At 47.8% G+C, this 18,174-nt stretch overlaps 1 protein-coding gene and 1 long non-coding RNA gene across 8 annotated transcripts in view; one reads left to right on the top strand and one right to left on the bottom strand.

The window, feature by feature from the left end:
• LOC138844107 (uncharacterized) overlaps window positions 1–18,174 on the bottom strand; it is a 42,205-nt gene that overhangs the window by 10,951 nt on the left and 13,080 nt on the right. For 2 of the 6 annotated variants that reach the window (XR_011379557.1, XR_011379556.1), the window contains exons 1-2: window positions 6,975–8,373; window positions 6,739–6,832 (exon numbers count right to left, since the gene is read on the bottom strand). This is a non-coding gene — a long non-coding RNA (uncharacterized lncRNA). Of the gene's footprint in view, window positions 1–520; window positions 910–6,738; window positions 6,833–6,974; window positions 8,374–18,174 lie in introns of those variants that run through there. The other 4 variants (XR_011379559.1, XR_011379560.1, XR_011379555.1 and 1 more) reach the window with 4 other exon arrangements.
• Window positions 756–15,620, top strand: SPINK8 (serine peptidase inhibitor Kazal type 8 (putative)). 2 transcript variants are annotated; one of them, XM_008260586.4, is made up of 5 exons: window positions 756–889; window positions 6,798–6,847; window positions 8,369–8,490; window positions 10,711–10,753; window positions 15,425–15,620. In XM_008260586.4, the coding sequence occupies exons 1-5, from the start codon at window positions 823–825 to the stop codon at window positions 15,434–15,436; spliced, it is 294 nt and encodes a 97-aa protein (XP_008258808.1). In that variant the 5' UTR covers window positions 756–822; the 3' UTR covers window positions 15,437–15,620. The 2 variants fall into 2 exon arrangements, with proteins under 2 accessions (XP_008258808.1, XP_008258807.1); XM_008260585.4 differs by lacking the exon at window positions 10,711–10,753.

Genomic DNA, 18,174 nt, shown 5'->3' on the forward strand with positions numbered 1-18,174 from the left:
TCACTGTGCCAAGGAAGCTCCTGGGAAAGACTCCATGGCTTTCATTTTGATCGCTTTATTGGTTACTAAGTACTAACCCCAAGTCACAACATTGTGAAGAGTAAGATTATGGCAGTCGGGGGAGGGCACTTAGCTTAGCAGTTAAGACACCCACGTCCCCTTCTGGAACAGCTGGGTTCACTTCCTGGCTCTGGCTCCTGACTCCGGCTCCCTGCGAATGCAGACCCTGAGATGCAGCGATGATGGCTCAAGTAATTAGGATCCTGCTGCCCACACGGAAGACCCGGATTTAATCCCCTGCTCCTGGCTTCAGTTGAAGGCAATGGCAGGCATTTGGGGGTTGAACCAGCAGATAGGATCTGTGTGTGTGTGCCCCCTAGTCTCTCTGCCTCTCAAAAAAAGAAGAGTATGAGAGTGAATTTAAGTGATTTGTCCCCTCCTGTTTTTCTGTTTGTTGATTTGTCACTGAGCTTCCTAATGACTGCCCTTTGCTCAGAGTTCAGTATAAACTTTAAAATAATTCATCGGAAAACTCTTGTTTATTCTCCCTTGCAAATATTCTTCACTTGCTCTTTTTATTTGGCATCTCCTCAAATTCTGTTGTTAAGGTAAATTTTTTCCTGATGTCCAATTGTTCTAGGGAAACGAATTGAGCAATTTAATTGTATCAGACGCAGTTCATTCCAAGTGATCTGAGTTCAGAACAGAGCATTCAGGCTTCGCCTCCTGGCCCGTGCAGGATCTCTGTGGGAAGCTGCACTTCAGGCAGAGTTCTCCCTTCCTGCCATCCAAGCTGCGCATTTCCCCAGCTCTCCCGCCACCATGAAGGGGATCTTCTCAAAGCCCACCCTTGTTCTAGCCATCTCCGTGTGGGCTGCTTTTGCATCAGGTGAGTGGCTTCTCCCGGATCTGTGGTGGTACCAGAATAAAGGGGAAATCAGCTAGAGACATGCCAGTCAGTTGTGTTTCATGCTAATTCCTCATGTTACAGACGTAGAAACTAAAGTCCAGAGAAAAGATTCATACAATAGTGTTAGCTTTACAACTGGGAGTCAAATCCAAACCTTCCAAATCCAGGACTGCTGAGGCTTCCAAAAAGCCAGGTTACCATCCAGGACATTCGTATCTTAGAAATGGGGTGCAGGCAGGGTGGCTCAGTAGGTTAAAGCCCTGGCCTGAAGCACTGGCATCCCATATGGGTACCGGTTCAAGTCCTGGCTGCTCCATTTCTGATCCAACCCCCTGTTATGGCCTGGGAAACAGTAAAAGATGGCCCAAGTCTGTGGGCCCCTGAACTCAAGTGGGAGACGCAGAAGAACGTCCTGGCTCCTGGCTTCAGTTGGGCCCAGCTCCAGCCATTGCAGCCATTTGGGGAGTGAACCAGTGGATAGAAGACCTCTCTCGGCCAGCGCCGCGGCTCACTAGGCTAATCCTCCGCCTAGCGGCGCCGGCACACCGGGTTCTAGTCCCGGTCGGGGCGCCGGATTCTGTCCCGGTTGCCCCTCTTCCAGGCCAGCTCTCTGCTGTGGCCAGGGAGTGCAGTGGAGGATGGCCCAGGTGCTTGGGCCCTGCACCCCATGGGAGACCAGGAAAAGCACCTGGCTCCTGGCTCCTGCCATCGGATCAGCGCGGTGCGCCGGCCGCAGCGCGCTGGCCGCGGCGGCCATTGGAGGGTGAACCAACGGCAAAGGAAGACCTTTCTCTCTGTCTCTCTCTCTCACTGTCCACTCTGCCTGTCAAAAAAAAAAAAAAAAAAAAGAAGACCTCTCTCTCTGTCTGCCTCTCTGTAACTCTGCCTTTCAAATAAATACATAAATCTTAAAAAAATAAAATAAATCTCAGAAATGCCCACTATGACCGCCTGTAGGCTTAGTATCACAAATCCAGAAAGGACTTCTTTTGGCTATGAGCAAACACTCTCAGGTGCTCCTCTGGTTAATGGGCAGTGTCGGCGACCATGGTGCTCATGGTTGATGTGCAGGTGTGCTCTGTGGGCCTCAGCATCTTCTTCCATTCTGAAATTTCCACACTGAAATTCTTTCTCATCTCTCTTTGATATCTTACTCTCCATTAGCTTGCTCTCTCACTCTTTTTTTCCCAAGCTTCTCACATCTTAAGACATAGGAAAACTCAGAATTGTTCTTCACGCCTCTTGTACCTGAAGAGAAAAACAAAAGAGGTCTTCCTCTTCGTCCCCGTCACTCTCTTCTGGAGGGGTCCAGGTGGATTTCCTGCTTGCTCAGCATCCCCTCCGTCCTCCGAGCATGCCCACCGGCCTGGGCTCCCCACGGGCACACCAGGCACCAGGCACACCATGACTCAGCTGCTCCGTCTCCCCGACAGTCACTCTCTGAGTTGGCCCTCTGTGTGCCCTTTTCCAATAGTCAGGTTTAACCAAGGGAACACTCCACACATCCCACAAACCCACACGGGTCTCCGTCTCCGTGAAGGGTCTCATTGCTGTCCCCTGAGAATACCTGTATCTTCTCCTCTGTTCCCTGGCACCCAGCCCATCCTCCAGGCTGCTACAATGGGTGTCTTTTTTTAGTGCAAATCTTATCTTAGTTCTGCTAAACCTAAAAGCCTTTGTGACATAAGGGGTCTTCATAATGTTCATGAAAAATGTGGGCCATGGATAAACGATGCATGGATTTTAATTTTTTTTTGCACTGAAGTAAACATGTATTTTAATCTCATTTTTCCTTGTACTTCTTGAAGTACCCTTGTATAGCCCCTACTACTGTCCAGGGCTTCCCAGCTCCCATTTTAATCTTTTTTTTTTTCAGAAATATTTAGTGACTTTCTTTAAAGGTTTATTGCATTTATCTTGGAAGTCAGAGGTAGAGAGAGAGAGAGAGACTGAAAGAGAAAGAGCTGTTCCATCTGCTGGTTAATTCCCCAAATGACCACAATGGCCAGGGCTGGGCCAGGCTGAAGCCAGGAGCCAGGAGCTTCTCCCAAGCAGATGCAGGGGCCGAAGGCCACCTTCCACTGCTTTCCAAGGCATATTGGCAGGAAGCTGGATCAAAGTGGAGCAGCTAGGACATGAGCTGGTGCCCATATGGGATGCTGGCATCACGGGTGGTGGCTTTACCTGCTTTACCACAATACTGCCCCTCCATTTATTTATATATCTAATAACTATATGAAGGTATTTCAAAATGTTTGTGGGGGAATTGGAATTAAAAGACAAGCTTGTTTTTGTGGAAAAATATTGAAATCCATGCAGAGTTTTTTCATAACACTCAATTACCATGAACTTTTTTGAAGACCTCTCAAATAACGTGTGCTAACATTGTAGACACTGCTTCTGTGGCAGGAGTGGTCTCTGCCCTCACACTGTGCCCTACCAGGGATGGCAGATACACAGACACCACAGTCCACCAAGTTTTAACATGCACTTTGAGAAGTGCTTTAAAAGGTAAGAATAGGGAGAGTCTGCAGCACTTAAGCTGGATCTCACATTCTCACCCCCTGCCCAGCTCAGCAGGATGGGACCTCCACACTGGGCAGGTGTGGCCAGGAAGGTGAGCCTCTGTCTCTCCCTAGCTTATAGCTCAGGACAAAGATTTCTCCCTGGGAGAGGAAGGTCACCAATGTTTTTCATGGCTCCACTCCAGCTCCGTATTACTGAAGCTACGTTCCAGGAGAGCAAGGCCAAGGGGCTCTGCTTCTCCATTGCTTCCATTCTGCCCCAGGTGAGAACAGTGGGTTCATGGCAGCTGGCTTGTAGGTTGGAGGTTCCACACTGGGAGGAAACAAGCCGAGAGGATCAGAGGCCACTGCCTCTGCACAGTGTCCTGCACGTAAAGCGGATGACAGAGGTAAGCAGGCCACCGTCCAGAGCAGCAGAGACATTTTCCTGGGACGAAGAGGCAAGCATAAGGACAGAGAGCTCCAGAGACTTCTGCAAGGAAGACTACAGAGTTATTGCAGAAGAGAAGGTGACTCTGCGTTTGGAATAGAATGGGAAAATCCAAGCCCGAGGGCCTGTCAAAACTGCCAGATTTGGTTGGTTGGCAGTGACAAGGAAGCAGGTGGCTCTGTGAGAACAGCCAGTGCTTTCCCAGAGAGAAATAAAGACTGCTGTGAAGAACTCCCTGGGGGTCAGAGCAAACCTCAAAAGCTGGTCCTAAAACCACACTGTAAAGGGGGGAGCAGGTGTCGAATTTTAATTGGATCACACTGTGGAGTAATTTATGCCTTTGAGGATTTTCTTAAAAGAAATTTGATTTGTAAAAAAAAATTTGAAGTTACCTACTTGAAAGGGAGAATGGCAGAGAGAGAGGAAAAGACCTTCCATCTGCTGGTTCACTCTCCAAATGCCCACAACAACAGGGTTGGACCAGTCCAAAGCCAGGAACCAGGAAATCCAACCAGGTCTCTCTTGTGGGAGGCAGAGGCCCAAGTACTTGTGTCACCAGAGAAAAGCCATGGGTTCTTGTCTTTTTTTTTTTTTTTTTTTTTTTTTTTTTTTTTTTTTTTGACAGGCAGAGTGGACAGTGAGAGAGAGAGACGGAGAGAAAGGTCTTCCTTTTGCCGTTGGTTCACACTCCAATGGCTGCTGCAGCCGGCACATCGCGCTGATCCGAAGGCAGGAGCCAGGTGCTTCTCCTGGTCTCCCATGTGGGTGCAGGGCCCAAGGACCTGGGCGATCCTCCACTGCCTCCCTGGGCCATAGCAGAGAGCTGGCCTGGAAGAGGGGCAACTGGGACAGAATCCGGTGCCCCGACCGGGACTAGAACCCGGTGTGCCGGTGCCACAGGCAGAGGATTAGCCTATTGCGCCACGGCGCCAGCCTGGGTTCTTATCTTCACGCAAGAAAGAATTCAGGTGTGAGACAGAGAGCAAAGTAATAAGATTGTATTGGGGACAGGGCACCTGTCAGAATGGAAGGGATAGGGAGAGAGTGCCCAGTCACTGGGACCGGGGGAGAGTGAGATTACATGGTTGAATGGAGAGAATACACCTGGGCAGGCCAGGCTGGGCGGGCTCAGCAGAGAGCAGAGGGCTGAGCGAGCAGTCTTTGTTTAGACTCCCAGTTTTTAAGGGAGTCTCTTTACTCCTCCCCCTTCTCCTTTAGGGTAAAGCATTTTGCAAATTCCTCCCCAGGTTTGCTGCAGCTGAGGGGCCCCATGTTATCAGGTCAGGTAACCCCTTTGGTCCTGAGGAGAGAGAATTCTCCTGGGAGCTTTCCTTGGAAGAAGGGCTGGGACCACCTGGCAGGTTATCAGGGTCTGGGCAGGACTTTGAGGTGCAAAATGCTGGGCTTCTGGGGCTTCCTCAGCAGATGCCCCTCTCAGGCCCCTCTCACACAAAGAGGCTAATTTCTAACTTCCTATCTAACACCTGGTTCACTGCCTCCCAGGCACCTTAGCAGGACTCAGACTGGCACTCTGATATGAGATGCAGGCATCCCAAGTGGCAGTTTAACCCACTGAGACACAACTCCTGTCCCTCAGCACCTCTGAGAAGTGTTGGAAACAGCAGAGCAGTCATCTAGCAATTACCAGGACTTAACAGTAATCGGGCCGGTGCCATGGCTCACTTGGTTAATCCTCTGCCTGTGGCGCCGGCGTCCCATATGGGCGCCGGGTTCTAATCCAAGTTGCTCCTCTTCCAGTCCAGCTCTCTGGGACTGGCAGTGGAGGATGGCCCAAGTGTTTGGACCCTGCGCCCACATGGGAGACCAGGAGGAAGCACCTGGCTCCTGGCTTCAGATCGGCGCAGCGCACCGGCTGTAGCGGCCATTTTGGGGGGGTGAACCAACGGAAGGAAGACCTTTCTCTTTGTCTCTCTCTCTCTCACTGTCTATAATTCTACCTGTCAGTAATAGGAGTGGAAGGGGAAATTGTTGGGAGGTGGGCACAAGTGACCACTAATGGGTACAGAATTACTTCTTGGATAATGACAATTTTCTAATTTTTGTGGTGATTATGCTGATGACTGATGTAAATATACTAAGTACCAATGGACTGTATGTATATTTTAAATAGATGAAGTCTATGATATATGAATTATATCTGAATAAAACTGATGTGTAGGGCAGGCATTTTGGTTCAGTGGATTAAGCCACTACTTAGGGCCATCCATATCCCATATCCAAGTACAGGTTCAAGTCCCAGCACCTCTGCTTTCAATCCAGCTTCTTTTTTGATACACTTGGGAGGCAACAGATGTTGGCTCAAGTGTCCAGGCTCCTGCCACCTACATGGGAAACCTGGATAGAGCCCTGAGCTCCTGGCTTTGGCTTGGCCCAGTCCTGGCTATTGTGGGCATCTGGGGAGTAAACTAGCACATGGAAGATCTCTCTTTTTGTCTCTGTGTGTGTCTCTCTCTGCCTTTAAGCAGATAAAAAATAAATAATTGTTAAAAATAATAAACTATGCTTATAACATAGCTAATAGTATAGCATATATACTATATATTATAAAAGAAGATAATGTGTCATTATTATATTATTACACAAATACTTATATACAGCACTGATATAACCGCAAAGACTGCCTTGGAGTGAAGATGTTAGCCAAGTTAGCTTTAATGAACGTCTTCAGGCATTCCCAATCCAGCTACTCCATGGTAATCTGTAACTCAGCGCATGCTTTCTAAAAACAGCTTCAGGGATCACTGTGGCTGTCATTCACCCATGACAGGCAAGGGCCAGCATTCAGATCCACAGAGGGTGAGGGGCACAAGGTTCCTGATTCTACATGAGTGCCAGCGCCTCCCTCATCCTACCTCTTCCCTGAAGGCAGAAGACAGAGAAGCATCCCCTCCATGTGTGCTTTGTCTTCCAGATTTCCCTCTTCCATTGGACTCCAAGGAAGCTCACCTAGAAGAGACAAAGGTGAGCTCTGTTTCCTTGCAGAGAGTTCTGGTTTTGGTCCCAGCCCCAGCTCCTCCTTCTGGCAGGTGGGGGACAGAGGAGACTTGCATGGGAATGACACAACCATGGAAGCTGAGTCACCAAGTACCTGTAGCACATTTTATATGTTCCTGATCCCTCTTCCTGTGCGTTATCCCAGTCAGCTCCTACAACTCTCCTGTGGATAGAAGGTAAGGATTTTGCACCACCAAATGGATGACCAGGTCCCAGCTCAAATTCAGGTTGGTCCTACATTGCAGTGGACACTCTTTCATTCATAGTGTGCCTGGCCACATATCCCTCCTCCTTCATACCAAGACCCTATGATCTGTCAGCCCCATCCTATGTCCTACCCCGCTGTGATCAGTTTTGAGCTGCTGCCATCTGAGGCATCACATATGATAAGCACTCAGCCATGTTCATGAGAACGTCTAACTTTGAGAGACATTTCCTACTTTTGCTACCTACCAATCACATTTTGTGGTTGGTAGGGTCAAGGGTTTTCATCTTTTGCAAACATTTCTTTTCAAATCTATTTTTAAAATGATTTAGTTGTTTATTTGAAAGGCAGAATTACAGAGAGAAAGAAAAGGTGAGAGACACAGAGAGAGAGAGAGAGAGAGAGAGAGAGAAATAGAATGCTTCCATCTGCTGATTCACTCCCCAGATGGCTGCAACAGCCGGAGCTGGGCTGGTCTGAAGCCAGGAGCTGGGAGCCTCCTCTGGATCCCATACGGGTGCAGGGACACAAACACTGAGTCATCCTCCACAACCTTCCCAGTCCATTAGCAGGGAGCTGGATCAGAAGTAGAGCAGCCAGGACTTGAACTGCTGCCCATGTGGGAGGCCAGTGCCACACAGCCATGCCACAACACCAGTATCCTTCGTCTTTTTTTTTTTTATTTGTTTATTTATTTGAAAGGGAGAGAGAGAGAGAGAAAGAGAGAGAGAGAGAGAATATCTTCCAATCTTCCATCCACTGGTTAACTGCCCAAATGGCCACAATGGCCGGGACACTCCACAAATGTCTCCAACAGCTGGGGCTGGGCCAGGCCAAAGCCAGGAACCAGGAACTCCATCTAGCTCTCCCATGTGGGTGGCAGGGACCCAAGTATTTGGGCCATCTTCTGCTGCTTTCCCAGGCACATTAGTAGGGAACTAGATTGGAAGCAGAGCAGCTGGGACTTGAACTAGCACTACGATATGCGATGAGGGATCACAAACTACAGTTTAACCTGCTGTGCCACAACACCAGCCCCAGATTTTCATCTTAATAAGGAATTTACGTGGGACTAGGGAGTGCACAGATTACATATAATCTTACAATTATATACACCTTGGTGGTGCTAAGTGCCAGGATCCAACATAGGCTTCTAAAGGCCATTCTCCCAACTCCCCGTGTGCTGCTCCTTCCTCCACCCTCTCCCCTGGCTCCTAGCGCTGATAATGGTCCAAGGGCCCAGGGGACGGGGTCTGAAGCAGTGGTCTGTGTCTCACCTTCAGGCTGAATGCATGAAGAACATAAACAGGTGCTGGCTTTTGTCCTACTTCCAGCCTAGTGAGCTCATATGTGGCAGTGACCGGGTCACCTATAGTGGAGAGTGCCACCTCTGCTTCAAAATCCTGTAAGTACGACCTTCTTCTTCCATGTCTCAGCCCAGGAACCTAACATAGGCCAACTCAGGGTGACATCCTCATCCCACTTCCTGCGTCATCCAGGTGAATCTTCCCCTCCAGAGACTCCTGCATTTCTTCCACCCTGCCCTGTTTTTCCGAAAGGTTTATGGGACCCTTTCAGACCTTGCAGAGGCAGGGAGCCACTGAGGTGAGGGACCAAGTGGAGGGATCTCAGCAGCAGTAGCTGGCATCCAGATCATGTGTCCATAGAATGCCCAGCCCCCAGCCAGGCCTGGTGAAGCATCTTCCCAGCTAGTGGTTCACTGAGCTTTGAATGGCATTATTCCTCAACACATGTTCCTTTAGTTGTCAGCACAGTATGTGGTTTAGTCTTTGGGCCCATCATGTGTTAGAAGCTTTGGGTGCCACCCTAGTAAAATGCCAACTGTTTTGGCCCAGTGTGAGTGGGGAGACACAAAGGTTTGCATCCAGGAAGCTCCTTAGGAGGGAGCTTTCTTCTTTAAGAAGGAAATTCACACTCTTGCCTAGCTAACTTTTAGAGAGTAGGTCCAGTATCTTAAAAGAAAAAAGCAAAAACACAGAGATCAAACTCTTGTCTCTCTCCCCTTCCTCCTCCTGGCTTTTCCCCAAGAGAAGGAACAATAATCTTTTTGACTGGAATGGGAAACATTTGGCTGGGCATAATTGGACTTCTTTTATTTTATTTTATTTTATTTGCATTCCTTGCTACAAACACTAAAACACAAACTAGAAATCATAAGAGTTGTGAATGCCGGCCGGCGCCGCGGCTCACTAGGCTAATCCTCCGCCTAGCGGCGCCGGCACACCGGGTTCTAGTCCCGGTCGGGGCGCCGGATTCTGTCCCGGTTGCCCCTCTTCCAGGCCAGCTCTCTGCTGTGGCCAGGGAGTGCAGTGGAGGATGGCCCAGGTGCTTGGGCCCTGCACCCCATGGGAGACCAGGAAAAGCACCTGGCTCCTGGCTCCTGCCATCGGATCAGCGCGGTGCGCCGGCCGCAGCGCGCCGGCCGCGGCGGCCATTGGAGGGTGAACCAACGGCAAAGGAAGACCTTTCTCTCTGTCTCTCTCTCTCACTGTCCACTCTGCCTGTCAAAAAAAAAAAAAAAAATGTTACGTTTCCCTTTCCCTTAAAAAAAAAAAAGAGTTGTGAATGCCAGTCTCAATTGCTGGCACAGACACCTGGCAATCAGAACATACAGCCTGGGGACCCCCAGCACCTCAGACTCAAAGGCCACCAGAGGCAGGAGATGCCTGAGAGAGGGCCTCCGAAGAGCTCCCTTTCACTACAAAGAAAACACACACACACACACACAAACTGTACTTAGCAGTTGTCCTGAGGATAACAAGAAAAATTTTAACTTGTACCAATCTAATTTGTGTTAATGCTAACTTAATTACAGAGTATTGTTTTCATGGAGGAAAGACTCCCAAGGGCCTTCCTTCTCCATCTGTACAGCTAGCCCTGCCCAAAGCTCCCTTTCCAATGAAGACATCAAAGCCAGAGAGGAGTGACTTGCCAAAGGTCTCATAGCTATCAACGGGCTGAAATGGATATATATATTTTTTTCAATTGAGATGAAATTCAGATGACACAAAATTAATTACTGTAAAGTGAACAAATCAGTGGCAATTGTCTCCTATACACTGATGTTCCAAAGCTAATGCTTTCCCAGGCCAGCTAGGGAGTGCCAGCCCCAATAAATAATTTTTTTTTTTTTTTGACAGGCAGAGTGGACAGTGAGAGAGAGAGACAGAGAGAAAGGTCTTCCTTTGCCGTTGGTTCACCCTCCAATGGCCGCCGCGGCTGGCGCGCTGCGGCCGACGCACCGCGCTGATCCGATGGCAGGAGCCAGGAGCCAGGTGCTTTTCCTGGTCTCCCATGGGGTGCAGGGCCCAAGCACCTGGGCCATCCTCCACTGCACTCCCTGGCCACAGCAGAGAGCTGGCCTGGAAGAGGGGCGACCAGGACAGAATCCGGCGCCCCGACCGGGACTAGAACCCGGTGTGCCGGCGCCGCTAGGCGGAGGATTAGCCTAGTGAGCCGTGGCGCCGGCCTAAATCTTTTTTTTTTAAAGATCACTATTAGCAGAATGTTTTCTCCTCAAACTCACGCAAAGATTATGAGGTAAAATTCTGTTATATTATTTGCCCCAGAAGGAAAAAAATAATTTCAGAATATTTTCTTTCAGATTTGATGGGCTTAACGTAACTAAACTGCACGATGGATCATGTGTAAGTAAAGTCACTTTTACTTTTCATTTTCAGAACTAAGATATATTTAAGAACTCATTGTAGCCGGCGCCGCGGCTCACTAGGCTAATCCTCCGCCTAGCGGCGTTGGCACACCAGGTTCTAGTCCCGGTCGGGGCACCGGATTCTGTCCCGGTTGCCCCTCTTCCAGGCCAGCTCTCTGCTGTGGCCAGGGAGTGCAGTGGAGGATGGCCCAGGTGCTTGGGCCCTGCACCCCATGGGAGACCAGGAGAAGCACCTGGCTCCTGGCTTCGGATCAGCGCGGTGCACCGGCCGCAGCGTGCCGGCCATGGCAGCCATTGGAGGGTGAACCAACGGCAAAAGGAAGACCCTTCTCTCTATCTCTCTCTCTCACTGTCCACTCTGCCTGTCAAAAAAAAAAAAAAAAAAAAAAAAAAACCACCTCATTGTTGTAGAGAATTTTAATGTTATGAAAAATTTAAAACATATAAAAGTAGACACAATAATATGCATAATGAACCTCATATCCCTACCACATAGATTCAATACATTGTAAAGTTTCTGCCCATTTCCTTCCTCTGTTCTTTTTTTTCTCTATTGTCTTTGATGAAGTTTATTAACCCAAGTGTCAGGTATCACGTCAGACACTCCTACATGCTCCAGAATGTACCTTTAAGAAATAAGCCAGCTTCCTTAACACTCACAATATTGTTATTACACTGAATACACCTCATATCCAGAAGACACATGTTTTGACCTAATAATCCAACAGTAAAGGACATCTGTTCTACCCTCTCTTGTTCTTCTCATGCCCAGTATCTGAGATAATGACAAAAAACCCTCATTGGAATGTGAACAGTTATTCTGAAACTGAATGGAGCAGAGCTTTCGTCAGTCCTAGGTCTAGATGCTGTGTCACTGACGTTGGGGCCATTGGATCCAAGCAAGAATATCTGATGCCACTGAGCTATTTATGGCTTGATGAGGCCTGGCAATAGGACTGGGACAAGTCCTTGCAGAAGAGGAAAATAAAGTAAAGCAGGACAATTATATCTAATTTAGTAATAATTATATCACAATATCCTCCGATACAATCTCCATCATGAGTTCATATGCTCATCTGATTCTCAAAGCAGCATACGTGGTACTCCCTTAGGAAAGGTCCAGACATTGAATGTTTCTGTACCCATTAAAGAGAAATCAGAAGGACTGCTATGCATGTTCATTTGGGGTAACTATAAAGAGAACTCACATGACTCCTACCCCGTCAGAGTCTCGTTGACATGGGCTAATTTATAAAAAATTCTGAATTCCCTCCTCTCACATTTGGACCCACCTCAATCCTTAGCCCTTATCAAATGCACCACTAGCCTTACGTCTGTTTCAAACTCTTAGTGTCAAAGGGATGTTTTGAGAGGCAGAATTACAGAGGGAGAGACAGAGAGAAAGGTCTTCCATCTGCTGGTTCACTCCCCAAATGGCTGCAACCACCAGAGCTGGGCCAATCCAAAGTCAGGAGCCAGGAGCTTCTTCCAGGTCTACCACATGCATGCATGGGTCTAAGCACTTGGGCCATCTTCCACTGTTCTTCCAGACCACAAGCAGAGAGCTGGATCGGAAGTGGAACAGCCGGAACTTGAACCAGCGCCCATATGGGATGCCGACACTGCAGGCGGATGCTAAACTTACTACGCCACAGTGTCAGATACTTTTAAACTTGGGATACCTACAGAATGATGTCCAGAGTGTGCCAAGGGTCACTCATGTGCTAAAGTGCACATAGAGATTTGATAAAAAATGCTTCTGTGCTCATATGCATGCATACATGATTTCACTAAGAGCCAGCCTTAGTGAAAAACGGGTGGAACTACAATGGGCTCCTGGTCACTCCCTAAAATCAGTCCTAGAGAAACAACTGAAATTTGAGGGAAGCAGTGATTCCAGAAGAAAAAAGGGAGAAAGGTAGAGGGAAAGAAACAGAGGCAGAGAAGAGAAGGAAGAGGACAAGGAGAAGAAGAGGAAGAGGAAGGGGAGGAAGAAACATGAGACCACTCTTGGGGAGACAGAAGGCTATCGTGAACTGACCTGGGCTTGGTGGAGGGGCTGCAGCCTTGAGGGAGGGCAGAGGTGTGAGTATGGAGCAGGGCTGGAGGACCCAGGCCACACAGCCTTGGAGGGCTCGTTACTGACCTTTTGCTGCAGGAACTGGCTGCAACAACCCTGAGCAGGCCATTTCTAAGGAATGATGTTTGGGCAAGAAGTATATTATATAGATCACAAAACATGTGTCCTACAAAATTTTATATTCAAATATCATAATATAAATCCTATTGTTAAGATAGGCCTAAGACCTAGGCCGGTGCCGCGGCTCACTTGGATAATCCTCTGCCTGCGGCACCGGCACCCCAGGTTCTAGTCCCAGTTGAGGTGCCAGATTCTGTCCCAGTTGCTCCTCTTCCAGTCCAGCTCTCTGCTGTGGCCAGGGTGTGCAGTGGAGGATGGCCCAAGTGCTTGGGCCCTGCACCCACGTGGGAGACCAGGAGAAAGCACTTGGCTCCTGGCTTCAGATCGGCCGTAGCGGCCATCTTGGGGGTGAACCAACAGAAGGGAAGACCTTTCTCTTTGTGTGTGTCTCTCTCTCACTGTCTAACTCTGCCTGTCAAAAAAAAAAAAAAAAAAAAAAGATAGGTCTAAGATCATTATCACATAAAAAAAGCACATACTGAGAAACAAATCCAGCAGAGTCTGCAAAAAGAAAAGAAGTTAGGATGATGAAATATTTTCTTAAAGCCTATTGTTAATTAGGAAAAATTAATCTAGAATCAAAGAAATGGGGAAAATAAAGAAATTATATTCAAAATAGCCCAGCAAAAAATCCTAGGTAATGTCAACACGGGTATATGGGAAGCCAAGAGGCCATGAGAGGCGCCAATGTTTGGCACAGAAATACTGTAGCAGGATTGCAGTGCAATGAGTTAAACCACGGCTTGGGATGTCTGCATCCCATATTTATCATTCATTTACATGAAAGGCAGACAGACAGAGAAATCTTCAGTCCCCTGATCCATTCCCTCAATGGCTGCCATAGTCAGGCTTGGGCCAGGCAAAAGCCAGGAACTAGAAACTCCACCTGGGTCTCTCACATGGTGGCAGGGGTGCAAGAACCAGGATCACCCTCTGCTGCCTTTCAAGGCACATTAGCAGGAAGCTGGACTGGAAGCAGAGCATCCAGGATTGGAACCGGCATTCAGAAACGGGATGTCAGTGTTGCAAGTAGTGGCTTTAATCCACTGTGCCCCAAAGCTGGCCCCTACTTTTTAGGCAAGGTAAGAAATTAAATATATATCTCATGGTTCAGCATTTCCAAGCCTAGGAAATCACAGAAATTCTCTCATTGCTTTGTAACGTGACTCAAACATTTATTGCAGTGATATTCAGGGTGGCAGTTGTCGGGTTTGTGGACAAGAAACCAACTGTGGAGGGGTCCTCAGCTGATCAATGCTGCTTACAGAAGAAATCAGGTGTACAGTTAGCAATGTGGGCAGATCTTTCACTTTTCTATTTAAAAATATATATATTTTAAAGGCAGAGGGAGAGAGAAAACAGACAAAGAGATCTTCCATTCATTTGCATACTCCTCAAATGGCTGCAACAGCCAAGTCTGGGCCAAGCCAAAACCAGAAACAAGAACTCCGTCCTGGTCTCCCACATGGATGGGAGGAGCCCAAGCACTTGTGCCAAATTCTGCTTCCTTCCCAGGGGAATTAGCAGAAATTCAGATCGGAAATGGAGAGGCCAGGTCTCAAGCCAGCGCTCCAATATGGGATGCTGGCGTCACAAGCAGCGGCTTAACCTGCTGTGTCACAACACCCTCGGGAGATCGTATTAAAGCACTGTCCAGAGAGGAGAAGCAAGGGACTGAATAATGCAAATAACACAATTGCCATTAAGTATCCTGAAAATAAAACAGAAACAATGATACAAATTCTCACAAGTACATAAGACAGAAAAGTACATGTTGAATTCATGAGAGTGGTTAGCTATAACGTGAGGAAAATGGGAATGAATGAAGAATAGCCCCTTCCCACAGGCCTCCACCAAAACAGCACAGAAACTGTATGCAGCAAGATCACAACAAAAATAACATTTTTAACAGAAGAACCAATGACTACTGCTTAGCTGCTGACCACGTGCCCTGCGCTGTGTCACATGACGTTCTGGTTTCTCTCCACCTGTGCTCCACACAACCACCTCACCGGGAGGGCGCTGCTGTTAGCAACATTAATACTCCAAGACACAGAGGTCCGCAGTGGCCGTGGACATGCTCAGGCCCACAGAGTGCTCTCTGACATCACCTTCTACACCCCCAACCTCCAAGTGCTCTGACAGCATCCTGCCTCAGCTCAACTCCACTGCCTCTGCCCACACTTTTGTGCCATGGGAGTTGTCAGAGATTCTGCTGGGGTCCACAATCACTCAGGCATCCACATACTTCCCTCTCCTTTTCTCTGCCCACTTCCACTCTTTATCCTGCAATGAACTTCAGATGTCTTGAGTCTGCCTTAATTCAGAGGATAATTGTTTGGCATTCCTCCTGCTGCACTAAGGGTATGGTTAGCAAAGTGATAGCCTTTTTTATTTTTCCTCAATTTCTCCAAATTAGGTTTCTCTAAGCAGATACTTCTCTTGCAGGAAAATCCCTGAATTTACCATGAAGAATAATCTGAATCTCCAGATGACCAACTGTATCCCCTTTAGAGAATTCTGATGCTCGAGGAAACCACCAATTAGGATCAAACTCATTGATTTGCTTTTTCAGTATATGATTCTCAGCAAAAATCTGGCTGGCCACCATTTCTCTTGGTTAATAAAAAGCTTGTTCAACTAATCAAGTATTCTGTGTTCTCATTCCCAAACTACAAGACTCATGCCATGAGCTTCCATGATATTGCCAGCAAATGATCCGGTGAACCTAAAAAGAGGGAACAGGTGCCTCCGTAGCAGTATGCTTCCAGCCTGAGGGCACTGGTCATTATGGAGCCGAACATGTGCCATGCAAGTGACATGGTTTCCAAGACAACAGGTTTGGGTTTCAGAACTTTCAACCAGAATTTCATTCAAAGGAAATGCATTGTGCATAATACCTGGAGTTGTGCCTGGCCACAGTGAGATTTCTAAATACTTCACAATTACTAACTTAAGTCTTAAAAAAAAAACTTAAAAATAAGGCTCAGGGGTGGGCGCTGTGGCATAGCAGGTAAAGCCACCACCTTCAGTACTGGCAGCCCATATGGGCGCCGGTTCAAGACCCGGATGCTCCACTTCCGACCCAGCTCTCTGCTATGACCTGGGAAAGCAGTAGAGGATGGCCCAAGCTCTTGGGCCCCTGCACCCATGTGGGAGACTTGGAAGAAGCTCCAGGCTCCTGGCTTTGGATCGGCGCATCTCTGGCTGTTGCGGCCATCTGGGGAGTGAACCAGCAGATGGAAGATACCCCTGTCTCTGCATCTTTTTCTCTTTGTGTGTAACTGTGACTTTCAAGTAAAATAAATAAATCTTGAAAAAAAAAAAAAAAGTAAGGCTCAGAGGGTTTCACACAGCTCCATGAGGAGGTTTCTACTAAAGGCCAATTGTGTAGATCCTTATGGGAAAATTTGGTTCTGGCCATAGGGAAACATATGTAAAGAGAAAGGATGAAGAAGTGCACTTGTGTAATAAATGTGTCTCCTTTCTTGATATGCTTTAATGTTTTTAACTTTCCCCAAATTATAAGCTGCAGGCTAATGATATCACCCAGGAGTAAGGAAATTCACTCAGCACAGTCTACTACTGACAGAAGTTATAGTTGCTTGCTTCAACTTCTCAGTTCTCAGTTTACAGCATAAAAATAATGACGCTAGACTGAGATTCTTTCAGAAGTTCTGAAATTAATCCCAGGCAACATGCAGTAATAATAAATAAGGAGCTGGGGCCAGCGCTGTGGGACAGAGGTTTAATGCCCTGGCCTGAAGCACCGGCAAACCATATAGGTGCCCGTTCTAGTCCCAGCTGCTCCTTTTCCAATCCAGCTCTCTGCTATGGCCTGGGATAGCAGTAAAAGATGGCCCAAGTCCTTGGGCTCCTGTACCCACATGGGAGACCCGGAAGAGGCTCCTGGCTCCTGGCTTCTTGAATTTCTTTATAACACAGAGATCCTACAATTCTAAAAAGGTTTTTTGTTTTGTTTCCAAAGATTTATTTATTTATTTGAAAGTCAATTGCAGAGAGAGGGAAAGACAGGAAGAGAGAGATCTTCCATTTGCTGTTTCATTTCCCAAATGGCCACAATTGCCAGGAATGGGCCAGCCCTAAGCTAGGAGCTTCATCCACATCTCCCACATGGGTGCAGGGGCCCAAGCAGTTAGGCCACCTTCCTCTGTTTTCTCAGGCACATTAGCAGGGAATTGGATTGGAAATAGAGCATCTGAGACTTGAACCGGCACCCATATTAGATGCCAGCAATGCAGACAGTGCCTTAACCCACCGTGCCACAGCACTGGTTCCTCTAAGAAGTTTTAAAGAGGAAAAAAAATTAATTTGATATCACTGTTTAGTGTGGCACATATTTCCCTCAGATGAGAGACCTGCCAATATCTGCAGAAGCCAAATAGTTAAAGATTGAAAGCAATGATGAAACATACATGTTTGTTCATTTCCATCTACTTGAGAGGCAGAGCAATGGAGTGTGCATGTGTGTGTGTGGGAGGGGGGGTGTGTGTTCCATCCTCTGGCTCACTCCCCAGACACCTGCAGCATCTAGGGCTGGGCCAGGCCAAAGCAAGAAGACAAGAACTCCATCTGTGTATCTAACAAGAGTGACAGGGGCCCAAGCACTTCAGCCGTCATTTGCCGCCTCCCAAGATGCATTAGCAGGAAGCGGGATCAGAAGCGGAATAACCAGGACTTTAACTGGCACTCTGTTATGAGATGCAGGCATCCCAAACCGTGGCATAACCTGAAGTACAACATCTGCTCCATGATGGTGAAATTTTTAGTTACCACTAGAACATACATTAGTCTCTAACAACAGCACACATGTTTATTTAGTTGTCAGGCAAGGAAATAAGCCGGTAAAAAAAATTATATTGAGGGCTGGTGTTGTGGCACAGCGGCTAAAACCACTGCTTAGGACTAAAGCATCCCCTATCGGAGTGCCTGTCCAAGTCCTGGCTGCTCCACTTCCAATCCAGCCTCCTGCTAATGTGCCCGGGGGGCGGGGGGGGGGGGTGTGCAGAGGATGTCCAGGCACTTGTGCCCCTGCCACCCATGTGGGAGACGTGGATTGAGTTCCTGGCATTCAGCTTCAGCTCAGCCCAGCCATGGCTGTTGCATGCATTTGGGGAAACATCAGCTCTCTCTCAAATAAATAAAATAACCAATTTAAAAAAATACTATCAGGAAAG

This window comes from Oryctolagus cuniculus, chromosome 10, assembly GCF_964237555.1.
Source record: "Oryctolagus cuniculus chromosome 10, mOryCun1.1, whole genome shotgun sequence".
Classification (NCBI taxonomy): domain Eukaryota; kingdom Metazoa; phylum Chordata; class Mammalia; order Lagomorpha; family Leporidae; genus Oryctolagus; species Oryctolagus cuniculus.